Source organism: Halichoerus grypus, chromosome 4 (genome assembly GCF_964656455.1).
Source record: "Halichoerus grypus chromosome 4, mHalGry1.hap1.1, whole genome shotgun sequence".
Classification (NCBI taxonomy): Eukaryota; Metazoa; Chordata; class Mammalia; order Carnivora; family Phocidae; genus Halichoerus; species Halichoerus grypus.
In genome coordinates, this window is record NC_135715.1 from 182210976 (window position 1) to 182233453 (window position 22478).

At 47.4% G+C, this 22478-nt stretch overlaps 2 protein-coding genes across 2 annotated transcripts in view; one reads left to right on the top strand and one right to left on the bottom strand.

Annotated features, from left to right (window-relative positions):
* The window catches only part of IRS1 (insulin receptor substrate 1), a 62853-nt gene extending 44800 nt beyond the window's left edge, over positions 1-18053 (bottom strand). The window contains exon 1 of the mRNA XM_036073842.2: positions 13790-18053. Coding sequence (XP_035929735.1) covers positions 13811-17518 — 3708 coding nt within the window. The 5' untranslated portion in view covers positions 17519-18053 and the 3' untranslated portion in view covers positions 13790-13810. The remainder of the gene's footprint in view (positions 1-13789) is intronic.
* Positions 1-22478, top strand: part of RHBDD1 (rhomboid domain containing 1) — a 683913-nt gene that overhangs the window by 514229 nt on the left and 147206 nt on the right. The window lies entirely within an intron of this gene.

Consider the following 22478-nt stretch of genomic DNA (forward strand, 5'->3'; position numbering starts at 1 on the left):
AGCTTCCATGAAGTGTGGAACCAGAACACAGGCAAACAGTCTCCTATCTTGGCAAGTAGGTTCAACTTCCCAGACCAAGGTTAACATTGTAGCTAACAAGTGCCACAGTGGCAAAATGCATTCATGTAAATTTAATTCCTTTTCCCAGATCTTACTGGTACTTCAGTAGAAGGGCTAACTAGCAACCTTATACTCAAGAGGAAGAAAAGGCATGAGCATAGGGGACAAATTAGAAGGGGACTCTCCAAATCACACACTGAGTAACTGGCCTCTTTTTTAAAAATAGAGGTAACTATGATACAATAATTATTTTTCAAATCATTTTCTCATCACTTTTGGTATCTTTAAGCCTCAGTGAAAACACTAAGCTCTGACCTACATTAGTAAACTGCAATTAACATCAGAACAACTCTACTATACTAGTAGAAGAAAAATTGGTAACAGACTGTTGGAAGCAGAGAAATAAAACTCCTCAAAATAAGGCAAAGTTTCCGTCAACCTTTAAAAGAACGGTTTGGGGGAAACAGAGGAAGTATCCCAGGATTTCAGACATAGGAATGAGGCGACTAATTAATTTCACTGGAGCCTGCATTTCCAGTCCTATCAGATTGCAAGAACTCTTGTCATTTTGTTTGATTATGTTTAATATCATGTGAAATCTGAATTTGAATTTGATTTTAAGATTTTATTTATTTATTTGGGAGAGAGAGAGAGAGAGAGCACACAAGGCAGGGGCAGAAGGAGAGGGAGAAGACTCCCCGCTGAGCAGGGAGTCCAAGGACAGGGGGCTCAATCCCAGGACCCTGAGATCTTGACCTGAGCCAAAGGCAGACTGACTAAGCCACCCAGGTGCCCCTTGAATTTGATTTTTAAAATATCCAGCGAATGAAATGGTTTGAGGTACCCAGAATATATCCATAGCATTGTTTCTGTTTGGGACTTTTCTAAAGCTATCCTCTGCCTTGCTTCAACAACTATCCTCTGGACTGTTGATAAACAAGTTTTTAATTTGGCAAGGGCTCGGGGTCCTCTCCTCCTCAGACACTGGCGTCTGCTCTCAACACACTCACAATTTTTATTAGCAAAGAGGGGTGGGAAATGAGTAACTAGAGCAAGGATGGGGGTTTCCATCCCTGCAGGAAGGGGTAAACTTTTTGAAAGCAAGGAGGGAGACAGGGCGGTAGGTGTACTTGAACCCAGCCAATAACATACTCTAAATGTTTTCTTTGATCATTTAAATGTATTGATTTTACAATGCAAATGCAATTTGACTTACTTCCCATGGAAATGCATTCGCAATTCTAGGAAGCTAAGCACTCTTACCTTCCTAAATACCTCTGCCACTATTTTTTAAAATAATATTCCCCAAGCCCCCCCTCCAAACGAAGACCAAAAGTCTTCTTATCTAGTGAATAACTATAAATCACCTCAATTGGGGTAAAGAGGGAGGAGTGGAATGGGGCTCTATTCTTACAGAACAGACACATTAATTTCAAATGCACCTAAAAGTAGCCATTGAATTAAATCGAATTGGGTGGCATGGGTTTCTGTTGTGTACTTGATAATGCAAAGAGGCTTTCCAAGAGCCCATCTAATACAGCGTGCTGGGAAAGAGGCTTTGAAGACACAATAACATTCTTCCAGCTTTCAAGCTAGAGGCTAAAAGCACGAATGAACCATTCCCTTTTCCGACTTGAGACACATTCCTCACCCAGTTCAAAGGCCCGAGAATCAACAACCCTGTACACTGTCTGAAGGTTGCCCTTGTAGGAACTTGTGAGGGACCAAAGGCTCAGGCTGCAAAATATTTTTAAAGACCTAGTTTTAGGAATGTAACATTTTTTATTGGAATGCAGTTTCCACTCCCTAACCCTCCTCACCTCCAAACACACACACACACACACACACACACACACACACACACATACACACACACACACTCACACACACACACACAGAGACAAGTTTAGGCAAAAGGGAAAGTTTTCATTATAATCCCAATGACTTCCAGGGTATCCTACCAATGGAAGTAAAATATTTTCAGAAGTCAAGTCATTACCCATTCTTTAGAAAAACATGTAATATTTATATTCCTTAATCTAACCAGAGGGAATGGGATCAGCTTTGAAAGGAAGGTATTGTTAACTGTGGTTCAAAGAGTGCCTTGGCATTGGGAAGGGGGCAGAAAGGGCAAGCCAAAGAGGAGCTGGGGGGTGGGTGGGAGCTGCCAAGATCAGGATATAAATACACCACTCAACGGGCCCCTCAAAACCCTTTAGGGACTCCCTTCCCTCCTCCCAATATGACGTATGTTACCCAGTGTGTCGATTTTGTTTTGTTCTGTAACCTCAGGAACGTTAAGGCATTCGAGGTTCTGGTGTAGGAAAAATGTAAATACTGGCTGGTAAGAGATCTGAGACAGGGTTCAAGAAACCACTACCGTGGCTTTGAGTGGGATACTGCCAACCATCTGCATTTGCTTCCCGAGAATCAGCAGCTCCGCATTACCAGAGTCCCTATCTGTGCTCAGGTGGGAACACGACTTTCAAACCACTGAAGTCTTTGGCTCCATTTCACCCACTGCTCCCCACCGCTCCCCACAAAAAGCCTCATTCTCTGAGCAAGTGCTGCTCTGGTCCAGCTTGCTGTGTATGTGGAGAAAGGGCAGGCAGTCTTGGCGAAGGGACGGAGGGAGGATGGTACAAGATGCCTGATGTCCCGTGGCTCTGGGCTACTTTCTAGCACCATATTTCATCTGCAGGCCTGTGGGAGCTGCCTGAACACGGTGTAGTCCTCTAGCCTCGGGCAAAGAGCATTAACTATTTTCACCAACCACCAATGGCACTAAAAATATAGACGACAATCTCTGGTAAGAAACCCCAGTAGTCATTGTTCACATTTTCCTTAGAGGTGAACTTCCAGCTTTCACTCATTCCATAAGAGGCCGATCTCAAGAGGGAATCAAACTCTAAAGAAAGATCTGAATCTGTGATATAAAAATCCTTGCCATCCCTTCAGGAACCTGAATGACAGAACCACATTATTTACTATTTTCTCAAATCATTTCCTGTCCCCACATCTTGCAGTAATGCAATTCATTGTTTCCTTCTTTGTTCTCTGCCTTCTACAAGCACAGGGAAGACTGGGACACACCTATTTCAGTCCCCAGTGCCTGACTCACAGTATGAACTCAATAAAAGTTTACCGAGACAATATAAACTTTCATGTTTCTCAAAGGAAAATTAGAAGGAAAGAAGTGATAGCACCAATACGAAGGAAATCACTGATATTTCATCCAAAGCTAGGAATATTCATTATAAACATTTAAGAATAACTTTAGGCATTCAACATGCAACCAATAAATGGTCAATGATGGTATAAACAACTGCATTTATAAATACACTTGTACAATGTATAAATCAGACACAATGGCTTCTCCCATCAAGAAGAATCTATTTTTCTATCCCTTGAAACTGGGCATGGCTTTGTGACTTGCTTTGGACAACGGGATAGGAGCAAATGCGATATAAGCAGAGGCTTGAAAAATACTTGTGCCCCTCTCTCACTGCTGCTGGTTGCTCATCCAAATACTATGTAAAGTTTGGATTAGCGTGCTGTGGCTCAATCAACAGCAAGCACCAACTGACAGCCAGCATCATCCACCAGACAAGTGAGGGAAACAGTCCTAAACCAACCAGCCCGCAGCTAACCATCCAACCGTCCACGTAAGCTTTCCCAGGTGAGACAGGCACTCCCCACCCTGAACACAGCCTAAATCACCAACCCTCAGAACTGCGATCTAACAAATGACCGATGGTCTAAGGCCATGGGTTTTGGGGTGGTTTCTTACAGATCAAAGCTAAATGATGCATACCCCTAAGAAACTAGCTTGTTTCATAGATTAAATCCTTTAACAGCTTTCTTAAAAGTTTCTGCAGGTTGTTGAATTTCAGTCTTCACTCCAGATGATCTGGAAGAAAACTGGTATTGTTTTAGCATATTCATATTGACAGGTCACCAAAAATGATACAATACTGATAATTGTGATTTAAAGGTCATCTGTTATCATATTCTTGAAAGTTTCTATTTTGTAATGATAACTACTCCATCCTATTCACACTGTACCTAGACCACAATCAGCAAGAACATCAGGGCATCAATTATAAATGTTTTTAACTATTTGAGTTCCTCTCTGGTTCAAAGTAGAGATTATCTCAGTCATACTCATAGTAACACACATCTCCTTAGGAGATGGAACAGATTCTCTAAATTCCACTAATTTCCTCCAAAGTTATTAATACTTGGAGTGAGAGGAAGTCACTAAACAATTTATTCTATTATTTACATGCAATTATTATGACTAAAATAACCCGCTCCCAGAATTTGAAATCGTTTTTGCCATTCTTTCTTATTCCAATAGAAAGCTTTAATTCCTCTGAACTCTCACAAATAGGAGACCTTGGTGACCAGAACGTCTTCAAAAGGCTCCTTAACCTTTATAGTTAATCCTACCACACTATATTAAGAACTAGTTATTCACTCCCGTGGAGGGGCAGGGAAGTGCTGACATACTTCAGAAAAACAGGGGAGAAAACAGAGTAATAAAGACTCACACTTGGACACCTTTCCCTTCACAAATGCTTCAAAATTAGAAAAGCAGATCATTTCCTAACTAATGCTTTCCCCCCATCACTGGGTTATACTAGATGATGCTTTTTTTTATAACCTGAAGAGTCACAAGAGGCATGGGAAATAAAGAGTACTTTTCTCTTTCCTTTTAATAAACAAACAAAAAAGCAACGAGTCTACTGTAAGAGGTATGCTGTATGCTGTGTTCCTTCAATGCAAAACGTGGGGATCTGAGCATGTTCTTCCACGGAAGACTCTAAGCAATTGGGCATTTCACCAACTCTCTATTACTAAGCTTCAAAATTTATGAGCAGTTCATCTCTGGAAACATAAACAAAATCCAGCATCGATGGTGGCCTCTGAGAAGAGAAGCTGGGGAACAAGAGTGGGAAAGAATCTTATTTTTCACTTTATACCTTTAAAACATTGTTTTAAACTACTTATAGCATGTGCATTAATTGCCAACACCAAAAAATGAAAGAAAAAAGCTGTGAATAGACCCAGCAAGCTATCATAAAACTAGGTGGTCTTAAAAAAAAAATGCTTTTTTAGGTTTCTGTAAGAAACTACTCTGAACTTAAAAACAAATATGACTGCACATCATCAAAGCGGAGAGAGTGCAAGCGAACACACTTAAAAACAGCAATGACAAAATCTCAAAGGAGGTTATACTTCCAGCCAGAAGCAAGCACAGGAACCAGAGGTCAGAGGGTTAAAGCCTTTCACTACTAAAAATAAAAACCACCCACCCAAAGGGGAAAAAAAGTTCTCCAATGATAGAGCTTCTAGGATGGAAAGAAAAGACTACAATTTCTTTTACAGCCCCAATATTCACCCCATGCTTCCTACTCATGAACTCCTGTTCATTTAACACCTGGACACCTCTCCTGACTGCTTCACTTGGACAAAAGAGCCAAAGATTATCTTTTTTTTACTTCTTGCTAATATTATGTTTGCCAGCTGAATATCTAAAAAGGGGCCACTCTTCCAAATAGTTTCAAGAGGCTCATGAGCTATTTAAGTAAGCTGATGTTATTGCCAGCCAGGAAGCCAGGGTTAGAATGATTAAGAAAACCATAATACTTTGAGGTAGATGGGCACTTTCACCCAGTAAGTATGTGAAAAATGCTTTCATGGATTACATATCCTGAATCTTGATTTTTTCCCCCAGATAAGTTGTGCCAGAAGAAATTTGGTAATTACTTGGATGAACTCCATTTACTATCTTTTTCCCCCCTCCATTTCCATGTGTCCACCCCTATTCTCTTACAACAAAATATGCATTATTGGAACACAATAGGTGTTCATTGCTGTTTACTGAAGAAAAGAGGAAATGGGACCAACACGAAACTGAGGTCTGGGGCCTATTTGACTGAAGGCAGACCATTCATGTTGAGGTTGGGAGGCAGGTGGCCTCTGATCTTGTACCAGAGAAGCTAATGTTCTTCTGATTATTCCCACAATCCCTAAAATTCAAGGGTAAGTGTGATTATTTCCAGTATCCTAGCGAGCCCTTCAAATAATTTTAAAATAAACAGGGACACCATCCTTAGAGAATAATAGATGAATAACAGTGGAAGACAGAGCAATTACTGAATATTTTGGAGACCTTAAACTAACTGCTATATTTTTATAAATGTCTTTCTTATATTTTTGCCTGTTTCACATGGATCTATAACCTTCCTAGAACTAAGAATCATGACTTTCTGTGCAAAATAGAATTTGTTTGCCATGCTATATACGTTTAAAGAAAAAAAAAAGAGAGAGAGAATGTTTCTTTAATCATTTCAACAAACATAACACAACTATCAATTTCTCAAGATTAAGTGAAACTGTTCAGCAACATGACCTAAATACGTCAGGGCTGATCAGAGAACTCGTATCAAAGTATTTTTCGGTTAACAGAAAATGGGGGAAAGTTTATGAACTTGGGTTTACTGGCATCTTCTTCAGGCCAACCAATTAGCATCCAGTGTATGTGGGTTTGGTTCAAACAGGACCAGGGTGGAGGGCAGAAAGTGACACAGAGTGGGGAGCAAACAAAGGAACAAACATGGAAGGGCAAAAGGAAAGCAGTTAATACTTACTTAGTAAAACGTTACTCAATTAAACATTCAGGGTAGGGGTAATAAAACCACAAAATTTCCTCTCTGCTTGAAGACAGATTCGAAGATCCAATTAAAATTATAGACTGACCAACATATTCAATTCTCCTGCCATCATGAATGAAAATGCAGAAAGGGACTTGAAAAAGAAAAGCTGCCTTTTAAATATAAACACATCATTTTTAAAAGCTCTATTATTCAAAGATCACTGGCTCATTGAGGAAGCACAAATAACATTTATCCAACCAACTTTATTTTAACAAATAGATTATAACAGAGCCTGCAGCAAGAATATTATTAAGATGGAAAATGTTCCTTTCTCCACAGATGACAGTACCTTATACTCATCTAATCCATCTTCTCCCTTTTTTCTGTGAATCAAGAATGGGAGAGATGCTACCATTTCCACAATGTCAGACAAGAACACGATGTCAGACAAGAACATTTCCTGACCATCATTTTAAAAAGCTTTACAGTAACTTTTTTTTGCAACTATTTCATATTAGTTAGAAATTAGCATACTATTATACCATACACATATTAGAGTGTAATTGTATTAGATTAAAATTCAAAGTGATTACAGCTTCCAAACATGTTTCAATAACATTTTAAAAAGTGCTTTTTAGAGTTTTCCACGTAGCTACGGACTTGTAAGGCAGGGAATAAATCAAGTACATAGCTGTAAACGTGGTAAAGAAAGTTACAGAATTTTTAGTGTGAAACTGACTTCAAACTGAATTCATGAGACACTATTTTACTTGAATACAATTTCCAGTAACTCTGTAACATGAGGAAATCATTGGGAAAATAGCTTTAAAACAAAACCTTACAATTGCGAAGTGTTCCATTATCCTAAAATTACCAACCCACCAAAATAAAAGGAACCATTTATATACTATACAGCTAAGAAATATATATGATTGTAGCAGAAGGACTGGAAAAGAATAAGTCAACGAAGTTCTGAATGAAAGAGTCAATAGACTATTCTAATGCAATCCACACAGAGCTACCCAAAGGGTCAGAATTTCTGAATACACTGGCATCTTGACAGCCAAGATAATACTAGGTCAGCAAAGCAGTATACAGCTCAACTAACAAATCAAAAATCCTAAAACACAAAAAGCTGGACAAACACTCATGCTGCCGGCAAGAGAAATATTGAGCTTTTTCACACACCTGACAGAGAAAACTGAAACCAAACAAAAAATTGTGGAAGACTTCTTATAGTCCTCAGTTGGCCTCTCAGATTTCCTTGTTATTCACTCAAGTGGATATACCTCACTGAAGGAAGGATTCTGATGGTACAAATGAGAAACATTATCCATACACAGAACACCTGCAGAAGAAGGGGTGATTTCTAATTGAAGACAGAATAATGTCATAGACATGGATTGGTTAAAGCTTGACCTGTATCCTGGGGTGGGATGCTTCCAACAGTTGACCTTAGGATGCAAGGAACTAGCAGTTGACTTGCATTCTCACACACATTTAATGTTTTAAAAGGGGAGGAGAGGGAGGAGCCCAGTTCAGTCTAGAGAAGGTTCCAAAAATTTAGACTTGTACAGTCTGGAGGGTTTGTCTTAAGGTCTGTTAAAATCTGCTCCCCTCCAAACCAGAAAGGTTAAAATAAGTCCTGAATCAAACCATAAAGAGTGATCCAAAAGCTAGAACAGGAGGAAACAGAATATTCTAATACACTTCATTATGACCCTATCAACAGCTTCTTCAGAAAGAATCCTCATTACAACTGACCCATTAAAGTATATCAGTCATTCTCTCCAAAATATTCCTATGTTTAGTGCTGCAAAGGAGGTCAGAATAATTTAGAACAAAACTCTCAAGTTACTGATGAGGAAATAGGTCCAGAGAAATTAAGTGACTTGCCCAAGGTCACTTAGCTAATGAAGGGCACAGGCTGTGTTACAACTCAAGATCTCTGGCTCCCAGGAACTGCTTTTTCCATTGCATCATTCAAGATAACATAAAGCTATTTTCCAGGAATTTTGATAAACAAACAAACCAAAAAAAAAAAGTAAAACAAAACAAAATAAAAAAACCAAACAGCAGGGAGCAGGGGAGGCATGAATTTTTGAATTCCAAGTCCCTTACAGTAGTAGGCAATATAACAGTATTTATTGGGGGGGGCAGAGAAATGATTACAATATGTGGAATTTTCTACGGATTTATTTTTTACCATAAAAAGCTACTTAAACAATGTCAGAGATTAAGAAGATTGTTCCAAGTTTTCTGGAACAACAGAGAAACTCTCTCCCATAGCTCAGAAGCTGCATGAGGCATAGCATTTACACCAGGGCAGTCCTTCTGCCTTACATTTACACCTATGGACAAACGTTGCCTTTGGGGCTTATGATTCAGTGATGCATGAGGGAGGGAGGCTGGCTGGCAAAAAAAGACTTACTGGAGAGGGAAAGGGGAGGGGGGAACACCTCCATTAATTTCTCTCTTACTTTCCTTTATTTTAGAAGGGAAAATCAGAACAAATTTTCCATCCCATAAAGTAATACATCACATAACGTTGGTTATTTGAGGCCACAACACAAATCTAGCAAGCTTTCAGAGAGTTAGCCCAGGCTGCCCTGATGAGCTTTCACTTGGGCTGTCACTGGTCAAAAAAACAAATCTGGTTTTGAGAGCTTAAGCAGCATTTCCTCCAACCTCAGTACCAAACTCTACCCAGGCCCTTGCAATGAATCTCTAGATTCTCATGATTTGCAAGCTATATCCGGCGTTTTCATTTCACTGTGAGCTCCCCTGGGCCTAGAAGGGTCAGTTTTTGTTGATCTTATCTGGCTCCAAGCTTTGCAAACTGCAGCCGCTCGATATATAGTGTTGACCCTAATACAATTTCCAGCCAAATGAGTTTTTCCTGAATGATCCCCAAACAGTTCCAGCCAGGAACTTGTGTTTCCTTTTTTTTTTTTTTCCCCTCCTCCTTCCCATTAGTAAGGGACATAAATGTTAGAATCTTGAGCCAACCCAATCAATCCTACAACCACGTGCTCGTGGATTTCCAGACAGGAAGATGAAGGAACGTGGCGTCGTAGTAAACCGTAGTAAAGAGAGGAGGGAAACAAAATGGGGCACGTCACATGGTCATGGCCTGGATTTTTCTCAATTAAAAATAAGAGGAAGTGTGTGTTTCCGGCCTCTGTCAGTGGGCTGGTTGGACTTTCTCATTCTTAGGATTCTGGGCTGGATGCACGAATAAGGCTGAGCGCATAACATCCTCTGGGAGGGGAGTAGGAGGGGGTGCGTATTTGGCTCAGTTCCACAGGCACTAGAGGGAAGAGGTGGAGGGAGAGAGTTGCGAGGGCTGATGGCCCTGACGCCCAGCCCCGGGGGCCACCGCTGAACCCAGCCCCCGGCCCCCACCCCATCCCCCGACCCGAGGCCCCACCCCGCGCCCTCGGCAGCACGGCAGATACTCGCGCAGATTGGCTCTGGCCGGAGCCAATCAGGACCCGTCCGCTCCGCCCACTCAGAGCCAGACCTGCACGGAAAGGCCGGGGCTCACCAGCCTCCGCGGACCACGCGGCGGGGCGGGGAAGGGGCCAGGCAGCCCGGCGCCTCCAGGCGACCGGAGGTGGGCGGGGTGGGAGATTTGTGAGGGCGGCCTCAGCCCCGCTGCAGATTCCCCAACCCCCGGCTAAAGGGGCTTGGAAGAGGGAGGGGAGCCAAGTGCCAAATAAATAGGGAGGAATGCAGGAAGCGGAGGTGACCCGGGAAACGGGAAAGTGCCAGAGCCGAGACGGTATGCGCCAGACAAAAAAAAGGCCACACAGAGAGGGGAAGGGAAGGAGGGAGGAGGAGGGAGAGAGGAGAGGTAGTCCTGGAGGTACGGAATCCTTGAAATCACAACAAGGAAATGGAGTGAAAGGAAGAGAAATGCCCCCCCTTTTTGGGGGGGGGGGCATAACAAAATGACAAAAAAATAAATAAAGGGAACTTAAACGGGGCGGCTTGGGTCTGTGCCTTTGCCAAAGCCTGCTCTATCTGTCGGAGCTGCAGTTTCAAAACAAAAAACAAATTTGAGGTAAAAGCTGGTTAAAGATAACTGGGCTGCTGTGTCCTTTCTGTCCTCTTGGGCTCTCAATCCACTCTCTGCAGAGAGTAGGCCACAAGGACTGCGAAATTCTGAAATGGAGAAAAAGAGAAAAAAAGACATGGCCGGAAACATGAAATAAGAGGTGGGAAACAAAGGGAATGGGAGAAGGGGATGCTGGAAAACAAGAACTCAAAATCAGAACGAAGTTAGAGGAAGCACAGGTGGACAAAAATTGGTCACTGGACATGAGGTCATTCGGAAGGACAAGCACCAGTCCTGAGCACCTGAGCTGCGTGCGTCACTGATGTTCTCCTTTAACAGTCAGTGAAAAATACTAGACAAGCCTCAATGTTTAAAATGAGGGGTTGGGAGAAAGCACACACCCCTTCTAGCTCCCCATTCCGTTCCTGTTTCAGGTTTTACCAGAGCCATGCACAAGAGAGGCAAAGATAGGAATTTCTGAGGAAGTTAGGAAAAGGATGTTTTCACAACTAAAATACTCATTCCTAGGAAAAGTTGTTTGCCAAGGAAGGTCGGATTTTTTGTTTCAGATAATTGACGATCAGATCACATCTTTAAACTCAACAGGGCAAAGGAGGGAGAATTCAGGATGGAAGGGTGTCAAGTAGCATTTGGTGCCTCATTTAAAACACACTGCAAACACCTCTCATCTCTCCATCTACAGCTTACAAAATACACACTGTAGAATTTTTCTGCCATGGGGCTGCCCAAGCATGGTGTATTGCTTACTCCAAGATTATTAGGGATATGATTATAAGTTTATTCCAGAATGTTACATTCTCCCTAAGAAAGCTAAGAATAGAAGATCGTTTTGCTTTGGTTACTTTGTTTTTAATGTACCTTCCACATAAAGAGGACTTTATTTTAAAGCTCCTTTAAGAGAGGAAAACTCTATTTGGTCATCAATTTCTTTCAGAGCAAAATATTATTTCTTCTCTCTATAAAAAGAAACCTGTTCAAACTAAGAAAACAGGTGAGGAAAATTTATTGTTTCTTAGCTTCTTCTTTCGTCTTCTCTAAAATGAAAATTTTGGCTCTGCTGGGTTTGTTTCCTACAAATCCTCATTACTTTATAAATGAAACATTTTGCAACATAAATGGTTAAAGCATTAGAGGGATTCACATTCCTTAAAAAGTCATTTTTTTTATCATTTAAAAATAACCAAAGTTTTTAACTTTTGATGTTGACAAATATAATTAAATCTCTTCTAGTCAATCACGAAAATAAACACTGACTGCTAATCAAATAATGCTTTCTATATCATCTCACCTAAAATCTTAGTCTGAATGTGTACCTATATCTTGTTCCAGAAACCAGCACATGATATGGGTCAAATATTAGAAGTTGGTTAGAATCAAGGAGACTGAGACTACCTAATAAACAAATACCTACCAAGAGGAACCCAATGCACAATTTCTTATGAATGGACACATATTTAAAAGCTCATTCTATGAAGTATACATCAAAAAGACTATCACAAGATAATCAGTTTGTCAGAATAAAGTGTTTCCAAATGCTGGAAACTTCTGCACTGCCAACTCATCACATTATTTGCAGACTATACTCTCTTCTTCCCACAATTATGACCACCAGAAAACAGGCTCAACAGAATGAAGGACAGGCAAATTTCCTATTACAAATGTTTTTCATTTTCAATAGAGCCTTAGCCACAGAAGACGTAAAGCCAACTTTCAACATGTACTGAGGTGTCTATTCCAGCACTTAAAGGCACACAATAAATGCTCTAAAAATGGAAGAGTACTCCTAGCCTTTACATTAGTGCAAAACAAAACCAAAGCTCGGCATTTCCCTAACATAATACTCCTTTTCAAAGTAAAAATGTTAAGTAATTTTACAGAAGATATACAGTAGCCCCCAAATGATCTGTGTGATGTCTCCCTGCAGGCCTTTGCAAGAACAGACAACTGTAAGGCAGACACGCTGGGATGAATTTCCTAACTCTTCACTAATAATGGGTCCCAGACACATGCAGACTTTACTGCAGACCCCGTGCAAAAAGCAGCCACGCCTGTGAGGTGGTGGGTCAGTGTGTGAATAATATTTCACAAATCCTGGGGCGCCTGGGTGGCTCAGTCGGTTAAGCATCTGCCTTTGGCTCAGGTCATGATCCCAGAGTCCTGGGATCAAGAGCCCCACATCAAGAGCCCCACATGGGGCTCCCTGCTCAGGGGGGGCCTGCTTCTCCCTCTCCCTCTGCTGCTCCCCCTGCCTGTGCTCTCCTGCTCTCTGTCAAATAAGTAAATAAAATCTTAAAAAAAAAATTTCACAAATCCTGGTTCAGGAGCCAAAAGAGAATGTCACCCATAATTACTTTCTACAGAGAGTCATAAATAGACAGGTATTTCTCCCTAAATATGTCAGCCTAAACAAGCTCTTACTCCTGAATCTTTTTAGGGCAGCAAGAATAAAAATTGATGTTTCCACTGCTATTTATGTTGCCTCGGTACTGTGAAATCACAGAATTAAAGTACACAGAGCAACTTGATAAGATCACCCTTAAGAGCTCCAAGAAACTATCTGAAATGAAGGGTTTGGATCAGCCCCTGTGCTAACAAATATTTTTGTAGAGCTGTTCCTTCTAGGGACTGACCTAAATATATAGTCAAAAGAAAACTTCAGTAAAGAGAACAAGGTTGTTATGTATGAACTTCACAAGCCTCAGAACTGGTATAGGGTATATATTTTGAAAATACTACAATAAGTACTTCACTTGGGAGCCTCAAATGAAAGGCCTCCTGGGCCGAGGCTCCAACAGGTTTATTGACAGTCAGCCAAGTGTCCTGGTGGGGGGAGCCCCTTGTGTGCCCTCCCCTCCCCCATGCTGTGAAAGCACTCCCTAAGGAAGCAGTGGGAAGGAGAGGAAAGGGGCCTAGGCAAAGAGGAATAGAACTGCAGCACAAGGTTAAAAGCAGTTTTGTCTTCTGACTTTGTCACCATGAAACGCACCTGCTGTGATGTCCAGTTGAGCTACTGGAGGTCCTCTGGCTGCTTCTGGAAACTGATGCTGGCATAGGCGCTTAAATCCTCGCTGGAGCGGCTGCTTGAGCGGCTCTCCCTGCTGCCCAGAGGCTGATGAGGGGGCGGGGGCAGGGGCGGTTGAGGGGGGCGCTCCTGAGGGCGCTGTTTGAAGTCCTTGACCAAATCCAGGTCTATGTAGTTAAGCCCATTCTCCAAACCCCCAGCAGCCCCGCACACCTGGGCCGGCTCCTTGGGGGCTCCCCCGAGCTCCCCAGGCCTCAGCCACACATTCTCAAAGGAAGCAGAACTGTGGCGTTTCATATCCTCTGTGCTGCTGCTGCCAGCACCGCTGCCCCCTACAGCAGCACCCCCTCCAAAGGGCACTGCGTTGCCCGCCCGGGTGGCACTCGGTGTGGAGGAGAAGGTCTCAGAGCTATGCCGCCTCCGGCACCCTTGTGGGTCCGCACGGATCACTTTGGCACTCTGCGTACGGTTGGGACTGAGGTTCACCCGGGTGAAGGCGCTCACGCCCCCAGGTCCCTGGGGGCCCCCCAGAAGGGAAGAGCGGGCCACCAGCTCCCCTGCTTTTTGAGGCGCGGTGGGGGAAGCAGAGGCTGCAGAGGATGAGGAGGGAGCGGCCACTGTGGCCCCTGGAAGGCTGGCCTCCTCCACAATGCCTGTCCGCATGTCGGCATAGCTGATGGGGGCAACTGGTGAGGTGTCCACGTAGCCCTGCCCAGGACAGCCCATCTGCATGGTCATGTAGTCCCCCCGGCTGCTGGGCACTGCCCGGGTAGGCCTGCACATGCTAGCAGCCCCGGGAGGTGCAGGGCCCGCACTGCCTGGCTGGACCCCAGCACTCTCCTGCCAGGTCGCCCTCCGGCCTGGCCCCAGGTCCATGTTCATGTATTCCTCGGTGCCAGTCTCGTCCTCTCGGGGAGCTGGCTGGAGCTGGGATGGGCACCTGACAGAAGGCGAGCTGCGGGAAGCCACAGGACCAGATAAATAAGCTGGCTGATCACTCCCAAATTCAATATTCACATATTCGCCGGGGCTCTTGGGCTCCGGGGGAGGGCGCAGCAGGGGCGGGAGCTGCTGTTGCTCCCGGACCCGAGGTAAGGTGCTGGCCTTGGGGTCCCCCAGGGACAGCCTCGTGGGCCGAGCCAGGCGGCTGTGGGTCTGGGCAGCTGTGTCCACCTTTCGAGGCAGATGGGGCTGCAGGACCTGATGGTGGACATGCGGGAGGCCAGGATCCGGCCTCACCCCACAGTATCCCCCGCCCAGGCTGTCGCTGCTGGTGGACGAGGAGGAATCTTCCGCCGTTGTAGCATAGAGAAGGCGGCCAGAGCTGGAGGAAAGGCGGAGGTGCTGGTGCCGAGCACCCTCCTCCAGCTCCCCAGGCCGCTGGGTGTGCTTAAAGGACCTTGGCAATGAGTAGTAGGAGAGAACTGGCTTGTGCTGGGGGTCCTCCGGGCCGTAGTAGCAGTCGGAGGGGCTGCTGGTGTTGGAGTCCCCCACTGGCGACATGTTCATGTAGTCACCAGTACAAGACAAGAGCTTGCCACTCCCGCTCTCCATGGGCAGTTTGGGATGCGGCAGGGCGTGAGCGTGGTGGCCCCCTACCCCATTTGTCCACAGCTTGCCGTAGCTGCTCCCAGAAGGGGCGGCGCTGCTGCTGGGTCCGCCTCCAGTGTCCGGGGAGCAGCTGCTGCTTGGGGACATCATCATGTAGCCATTGGGGTCCACTCTCTGGGGATGGCGTCTGATCGGGTTGATGATCTGCTGTGGCGCCGACACGCTCTTGGGGCTCATGGGCATATAGTCGCCACTGCCCTTTCGGCTGCTGGGCACTAGCGCCACTCCTGGGGACATGGGCATGTAGCCATCATCCGTGTGGAGAGTGGAGGAGTCTGGGCGGTGGTGGCCCCCACGCCTGTCCAAAGGGTGCATTTCCAGACCCTCCTCAGGGTAGGAGTGGGTGGGCACGAAGGCAGAGTGCCGGTAGCCAGGCAGCCGGCCTCCACTGCCACCTCCTGGCGGGTAGGGAGGCATCATCATCTCTGTGTATTCCTCAATGGAAGCCACAGACGACTGGGACGGGGTCTTCTGGTGGGAAATGGTAGGGGATGTGCCCGCGGAGTGAGTCCGCTTGCGGAACCGATTATCCAGTTCTGCAGCACTGGCTGCTTCATCCCCAGCCAGGGCTGGGCTCGTGCCCAAGCCAGCTCCTGGGACGCAGCGGTGACCGTTGCCACCCCGAGGCAAAATGTAGTGACCATTGGGGGCGGTGAGGGTGGAGGACCCTTTGCCTCCCATGCAGATGTAGTTGCTCAGCTCCTCCTCACCGCGGGCCGGTGGCGTGTGGCCCAGGGAATCCGGGGTGACACTGCGGAAGGAACTTCGGAAATCGCAAGGGCTGGAGCCGTACTCATCGGAGGAGATGAAGCCGCCATCGCTGGGGGAACCCGACACAGAAGCACTAGACCGCCGCGGGAAGAGACAGTCCGAGGTGGAGCCGTGGCCGCTGGTGCTGCTGGACGACAGGCTGACCGGGCTGGTGGCGGAAGGCGAGCAGCGGGAAGAAGGCATGGGGATGGAGCGGCTGTGGTTGAGAGGGGGGTGCAGCCGGGAGCTGCCGCGATGCCGGTGGGCGTGGGTCCTGTTGGTGCTGGGACTCACGGGGCTGCCGTCCACCGAGGCCGGGCGGGACATGGTGCCTTCGCCGTCGCTGGACGCGCGCACACGGAAGGAGCCCTGCTTGCCGCCCACCATGCTGGCCGGTGAGGTGGCGGTGATGCTCTCGGTCCGCGAGCGGCGCGTCAGCCCCACCTGGCTGGGCGGGGGGTTGTTGAGGTGGTGCCTGCGCAGGGGGACGCTGATGGGGTTGGAGCAGTTGGAGGAGGACTGGCTCTTACTTCGAGGACGGAACTCATCGCTCATGGCCCGCATGGCCTCCAGGATGGTCTCGTGCATGTTCTGGGCAACCACAGAGTCATCCACCTGCATCCAGAACTCCCCAGGTCCTGTCACTGCGGAACGGCCCACTTCGATGAAGAAGAAGTTCTCGGAGTGGCCGCAGCGTCTGATGTTCATCAGCTGCAGCACCACGGCCGCCGCCTCCGAGTTCAGCTTCACGAAGCTGATGGTCTTGCTGGTCAGGCAGAGGCGGTAGATGCCAATCAGGTTCTTTGTCTGACCCAGGCCCTTGGGTTTCAGGATCACCTGCCAGACCTCCTTGAACGCAGGTCCTGGGGGCACGTCCCCGTAGCTCAGGTCCTCCCCAGCCTCCCCAAGGCCCGAGCTGCCGCTGCAGCTGCCCCCGCCGCCTCCTGCCCCGGGGGCCGTGGCCCCGTCGTGGTGGCCCTTGGCCCGGTTGTGCAGCTGCAGGAGGGCCTGGTACCAGCTGTCCTGCTCGGCCTCGCTGTCCGCCGCGATGGCAAAGTGCTCGTCCCGGGTGTAAAGGGCCACCAGGTGCTTGTTCTTGGAGTCCGCCCGCTTGTTGATGTTGAAGCAGCTCTCGAGGGGGATCGAGCGTTTGGGGGCGCTCGACTTGTGCCGCCACTTCTTCTCGTTCTCGTAGTACTCGAGGCGCGCCGGGCCCCCCGCCTCGCTGGCCGCCCGCAGCACGAAGAAGCGCTTGTGCATGCTCTTGGGTTTGCGCAGGTAGCCCACCTTGCGCACGTCCGAGAAGCCGTCGGTCTCCGGAGGGCTAGCCATGCTGCCGCCGCCACCGCCGCCGAGGAGAGGGAGGCGCCGAAAAACAACCGGGTGGGGGGCGGAGGCTCCTCGCCGCGGCCCCGCACATGCAAACAGGGCTGGAGACTGCCGAACCCCCGACTCCGAAAACCACGCCGCCCCCCGCGCTGGGGAGGGGCAGCCGAACGGGGACGCAGCTGCTGCGCCCAGGAGATGGCCTCGGCCGGAGTTTACGGGCGTTTCATGCCCCGGGGGGGAGGCAGTGCGTCCAGGGTGAGGGAAGCCCGGATCCTCCGAGAACCAAGTCTCCTCGCAGCCGCCGCGGCCAGAAAGGGGCGAAGATGCATCTCTCGCCGCCCGGGCTGGAGTCTGGCGCAGGCGGGCGGCGGCGGCCGGGGGGTCCCCGCGTTGCCCCTCCAGGCGCGCGCGCCTTCCCTCTTGAGTTCCCCTCTGGAAGTAGCGATTCCCGAGGCAAATTAAATATCCTTGGGCAGGGGGAGGCGAGCTGCCAAGTCCCAACGTTGCACGGGGTTCTCCCTCCTCCTCCTCCTTCGCCTCCTCCTCCGCCTCCTCCCACCCCCCAACCGCCCCGCCGCCACCAGCCGCCCAAATACCAGCTCAATCGCAGAGACCGCGGCGCTGCGGCTGTTGCTGCTGCTGCTGCCGCCGTCCGCGGACGGGTCCGCTGCAGCCCCCATTCGGGCCCATCTCGGCGGGCGGAGAAAGTGCCTTCTCCACGCAAAACGCTACTGGGCAGCCGAGGGAGCTGGGGACGCGCCGGAGGGACAGGCTCATCCCTGCCCCTCGCTCCAGTCGGCAGGGGAGGAGGGGAGGGGACGAGGGCGGGAGGCAAAGAGGGAGGTTTGGGAAGGAGTCGGGGAAGACGCCTCTTCCCCGGGAGGCGCTGCCTCTGCAGTTACTTCTCCCCTCCTCCCTCCTCCTCCTCGGAGAGTTGCCGAGAGCCCCAACCAAAACAAGCGGCGGCGTCTGGCTCTGTGCGCCGGCCCCCGCCGACCGCGCCGCCGTCTCACTCGGAGGAGAAAAACACGTGACGGAGCCTCCGCGCTCCGCAGCCCGACCGCCGCCGCTGCCGCCGCCACCGCCGCCGGGAGGCTCCCGCCCGGGTCTCTACATTCCCGGCCGAGCCCGCCCCGCGCCCGCCCCTCTCCGCCCCCCGGCCGTGCCGCAGCGGCGCCCGCGCCGGGCCCAGGACCAGCGCTTGGGCAGCGCCCCTGCGCGGCCGCCCGCCCCGGCGCAGAGCCGTCCTCCGCGCGCGCCACCCGCGGCGCCCCCGGCCCGCAGGAATCCCCGCCGCGGGTGCGGGCGGGTGTGTTTGGGTGGCTACCCGAAAGCACGAGGGGAGTCTGGGAAAACGGCGGCGGGGGGGCGAGCTCGGGAAGACGCAGGAGTGAGGGTGGGGGGCGGCGGGGGGGCACTGCGGCTACGGGGCCCTGAGTGGGAGGGTCCGGGGAGGAGGGGGCGCGGGAGCTGGACTATATCTTACCTAACAGGTAAGATCGACCCCTAGAGAGGGAGGTTTCTAGTCAAGCTTTTTTCTCCCAGAAAATATAAAACCTAGATTTCAGTTTCAGGGTGATAGGCCACAGCGCGGAAATCTGGATTTTTATAAGGTCTACTAAGGGACTTCTGGGCCAGCCTTCCACCTTGGAATCCCCGAAATCACTGCAGGGAGGTACTTCGAAGGAACAGAGGTGCGCCCAAGGGCGTATATTGGGGGATTCTGATCACTCCGAAATGAAAAGAGGGATCCCGGTAGAGTGTCCTCTGTCCGGCGCTGTGGGGCTAGCTGCTGATCAATTAGGGAGAAAATGTAAATATCTCGGCTCCCCCTCCGCCCCAACCCATCCTTCCTAGGGAAGGGGCGGGAATCCACAGGAGTAAAGGCTAGGCGAGAAAACGAGATGCCCGTTATCACATTCCGGAATCTACCTGTGTTTTTAAAAAGAGGTTAGGGACCTACAGAGGGTTCATAAGGCCAAAACCCTACTGTGTAAATATTGGCTTAAGTGTTTGTTTCACGCACAGCTTCCACACCCATTGAATCACCCCATAAAATTTTTACCCTTGACCACAAGGATAATCGGGAGAAAACAAGGATCGTGCCACCTCGACGCTATGGGAAAATGGGTACTTCACGAGTAGAACAGGCCAGCATCCTGGATCTACTTGAACAGACTCTTACAGTCACCTTGGGGTATCAGTCGCACTACAAGCAAACGCTCCCCGAAGTTGTTCTTTTTTTTTAAGCTGACCTATAAGCAAGCAGTGTGTCCCTTGCTTGCCCAGTCGGCAGTAAGGACCCTACGAAGATGACGTTTGTCATTTGGTGTACTGCTATCTTATTTATCCACCCCATTCCTGGCCGGTTTGGGGTTTCCGCCCCCTCTCCACGCCGGGGACCGTCCTTTGCCTCCAGCTCTCAGACACTGCGGGATGCTCGCGGGGAAAGGCGGCAGTGGAAGTGCTGGGCATGCTCCGTGGCCCGGCCGGCTGGGCCGCGGAGGAGCGCGCCTGGGCCTAAAGCGGGGGTGAGGGGCGGGGACTGTTTCTTGGGAAAGCTGCTGATTGGTAGGGCTGGCTGTCTTTCAAGCCTTGCATTGCAGGAGGGGAGGTGGGGACAGAGGGTGAGGGTACCAAGGTAGGTTGCAAAGCGTAGTAAAAAAATAAAATAAAAGAGAAGAGCCATAGGCGCCATTCAGTGGCGTGTGGTACGTGAATTGGGGGACCCGGCATCTGCGGAAGCCTGGGAGCTCCTCATTTCTCCTCTTACCTTCAGGTTCCCCAACATCATGCGGGCTCATCTAAACCTGGTTAATCTATCATTTGTGTACACACTGTTGAATTGAGAGCCCGCCCTTCTCTCCCTCTGACAGCTTGGTGATGGGGGCACACGTGCCCACTACTGCAAAGCTATAAATAGCAGATATTTGGAGCTGGTAAGGAGGCGGTAACAACAGTGACCGAGATTCTGGGAGCGTAGCTTGCTTTATGGGGAGCAGGGGAGGGGGGATGCGGAGCAGGGAAGACTGAAGTTAGTAGTAAAGTGTGATTGTGTGGGGTTTTAACCTTGGCAAGAAAAAAGTCGGATAAAAGGGTTGTTTGTTAGTAACAACGTAATCTAAGGCCAAAGGGCTTTTTACAGGTTTGATGGTTAGCGCGGATGGGAGTGGAGGATATTTCACATTTTGTAGGAAAACAGTCCAAATCCATAGACTTTCACTTTTCAAATGATCCTTTCCTTCCCCGCCCTCCCCCCAAAAGCTAAAGGGAATATACCTCTATGGAAAACAAAATACTCTTGCTAAAAGAAGGCAGGAAGATCGATTTAATTTGCAAATATTCTCCAATAACCTTCACAGAAAAGTTTGGATTTTAATCATATAAAACAAATTACTACATAATTATATAAAAGCTTTTTTTTTTTTTAATGTCTCAGTGGGAAAGGATTTATGCCTTAAAAATTCAATTTCAGTGGCTAAAATGTTCTATAGAAATCATGGGATAAGCCAGATTGCTGCAACAAATTCTGTTCAGACCAGTGGGTTTCAGGCGGAGGGTAATTGCTGATCATGGGATGTTACTGCCATCTCTTCCTACATGCTGATGTTTTACCAAATAACAGGAAATATTAACCAACGTTAAAGGTGGTTAATATTTATTCTAATTATACTATAGTAAGTTCATTTGTTATTCACTTTTTTTATTAATGGGTTGAGATAACTCTGGAAATGCACATTTGGTTCATACAAGATATAGACTAGAAAGAGATGCTTTTGTGGAATCTGAAGTAGTAGTATTATCCTGTCACCGTACGCTAAATTAGTCGTGTGGCATACTGTAATGAAATACACCGTATGAAATATTCAGTCTTAGCTGAAAATGCACAGAAACCAAAAAGCAACCTATTACCAAATGTATTGCTCAATGCCGCCATCTATAGGATAGTTAGAGATGATTTGTGTAATAGACTAAAGTGCATTTTAAAACTAAAACAGAGCTGAAATGGTTCATGGGAACACTGGGACAGTTATGTTGATATTCACAAATGCAGTTATGATTCCAGGAGCTAAGACTTCGTATTCCATGGGTGCACTGTGTAATGCTATCAGGGACATTATACAAACTTTATAAATTATTACATATATCCTTAAAGTGATCTCTAACTAGAAACTTATTTTGGTTATGAATTAATCTGTTATAAATTAAACATTTTACATATTGTCAACATAGAGAAGTGGAAGTTACTGTCAAAAATAACAGAAATTAAATTTGAATTGGCTGAAGGTACAACTAAGAATTTGACAATTAGAAAGTATTTCTTATATCAAAACATGTTCTACTTAGGATAAATAGCTTATACCTGGAGGAGCTGTTTAAATATTGTCATCTTTAAGATTTGGGCAATTTAGAATGATGCTTGAAGGGAAATAAAAACTTGCCAATTTTTTCATTGTAATGTCTATTTGTTATTTTAAGATAGCTTCATGGTAACAAATATTTGAATGCCTACTCTGCAAGGTGGTATAAAATACATAAAAGAGACAGCTTCTTATAGCTTTGATGGCATAATAAGAGATACAAAATACAGATGAATGATACCCAAAGGAGTGTGTGTGTGTGTGTGTGTGTGTGTGTGTGTGTTAAATGTGGAATAAAGGGTATTCACTGAGAGCAGGTAGAGATCATGGCGGATGAAATAACTAAGAAATCTTTGTGGAGGAGAGAAGCTTTAAGCTTGAACTTGAAGGGTGGCTATCACTCAGATAAGTGATAGGCAATTTTTTTCCCCATTCAAGTGCTGTGGAGCACCTCCTTTGTCAGGCATGAAGCTGGGTGCTTAAGATTTAGATTCCTGACATATGATCCTGCCCACAAGAAGCTTACAGTAAAGGTGGGAAACAAATGAATACAATTACAGAGCACTGTGATCTCTCTTGTAAAAAACAGTAGACACAGGGGC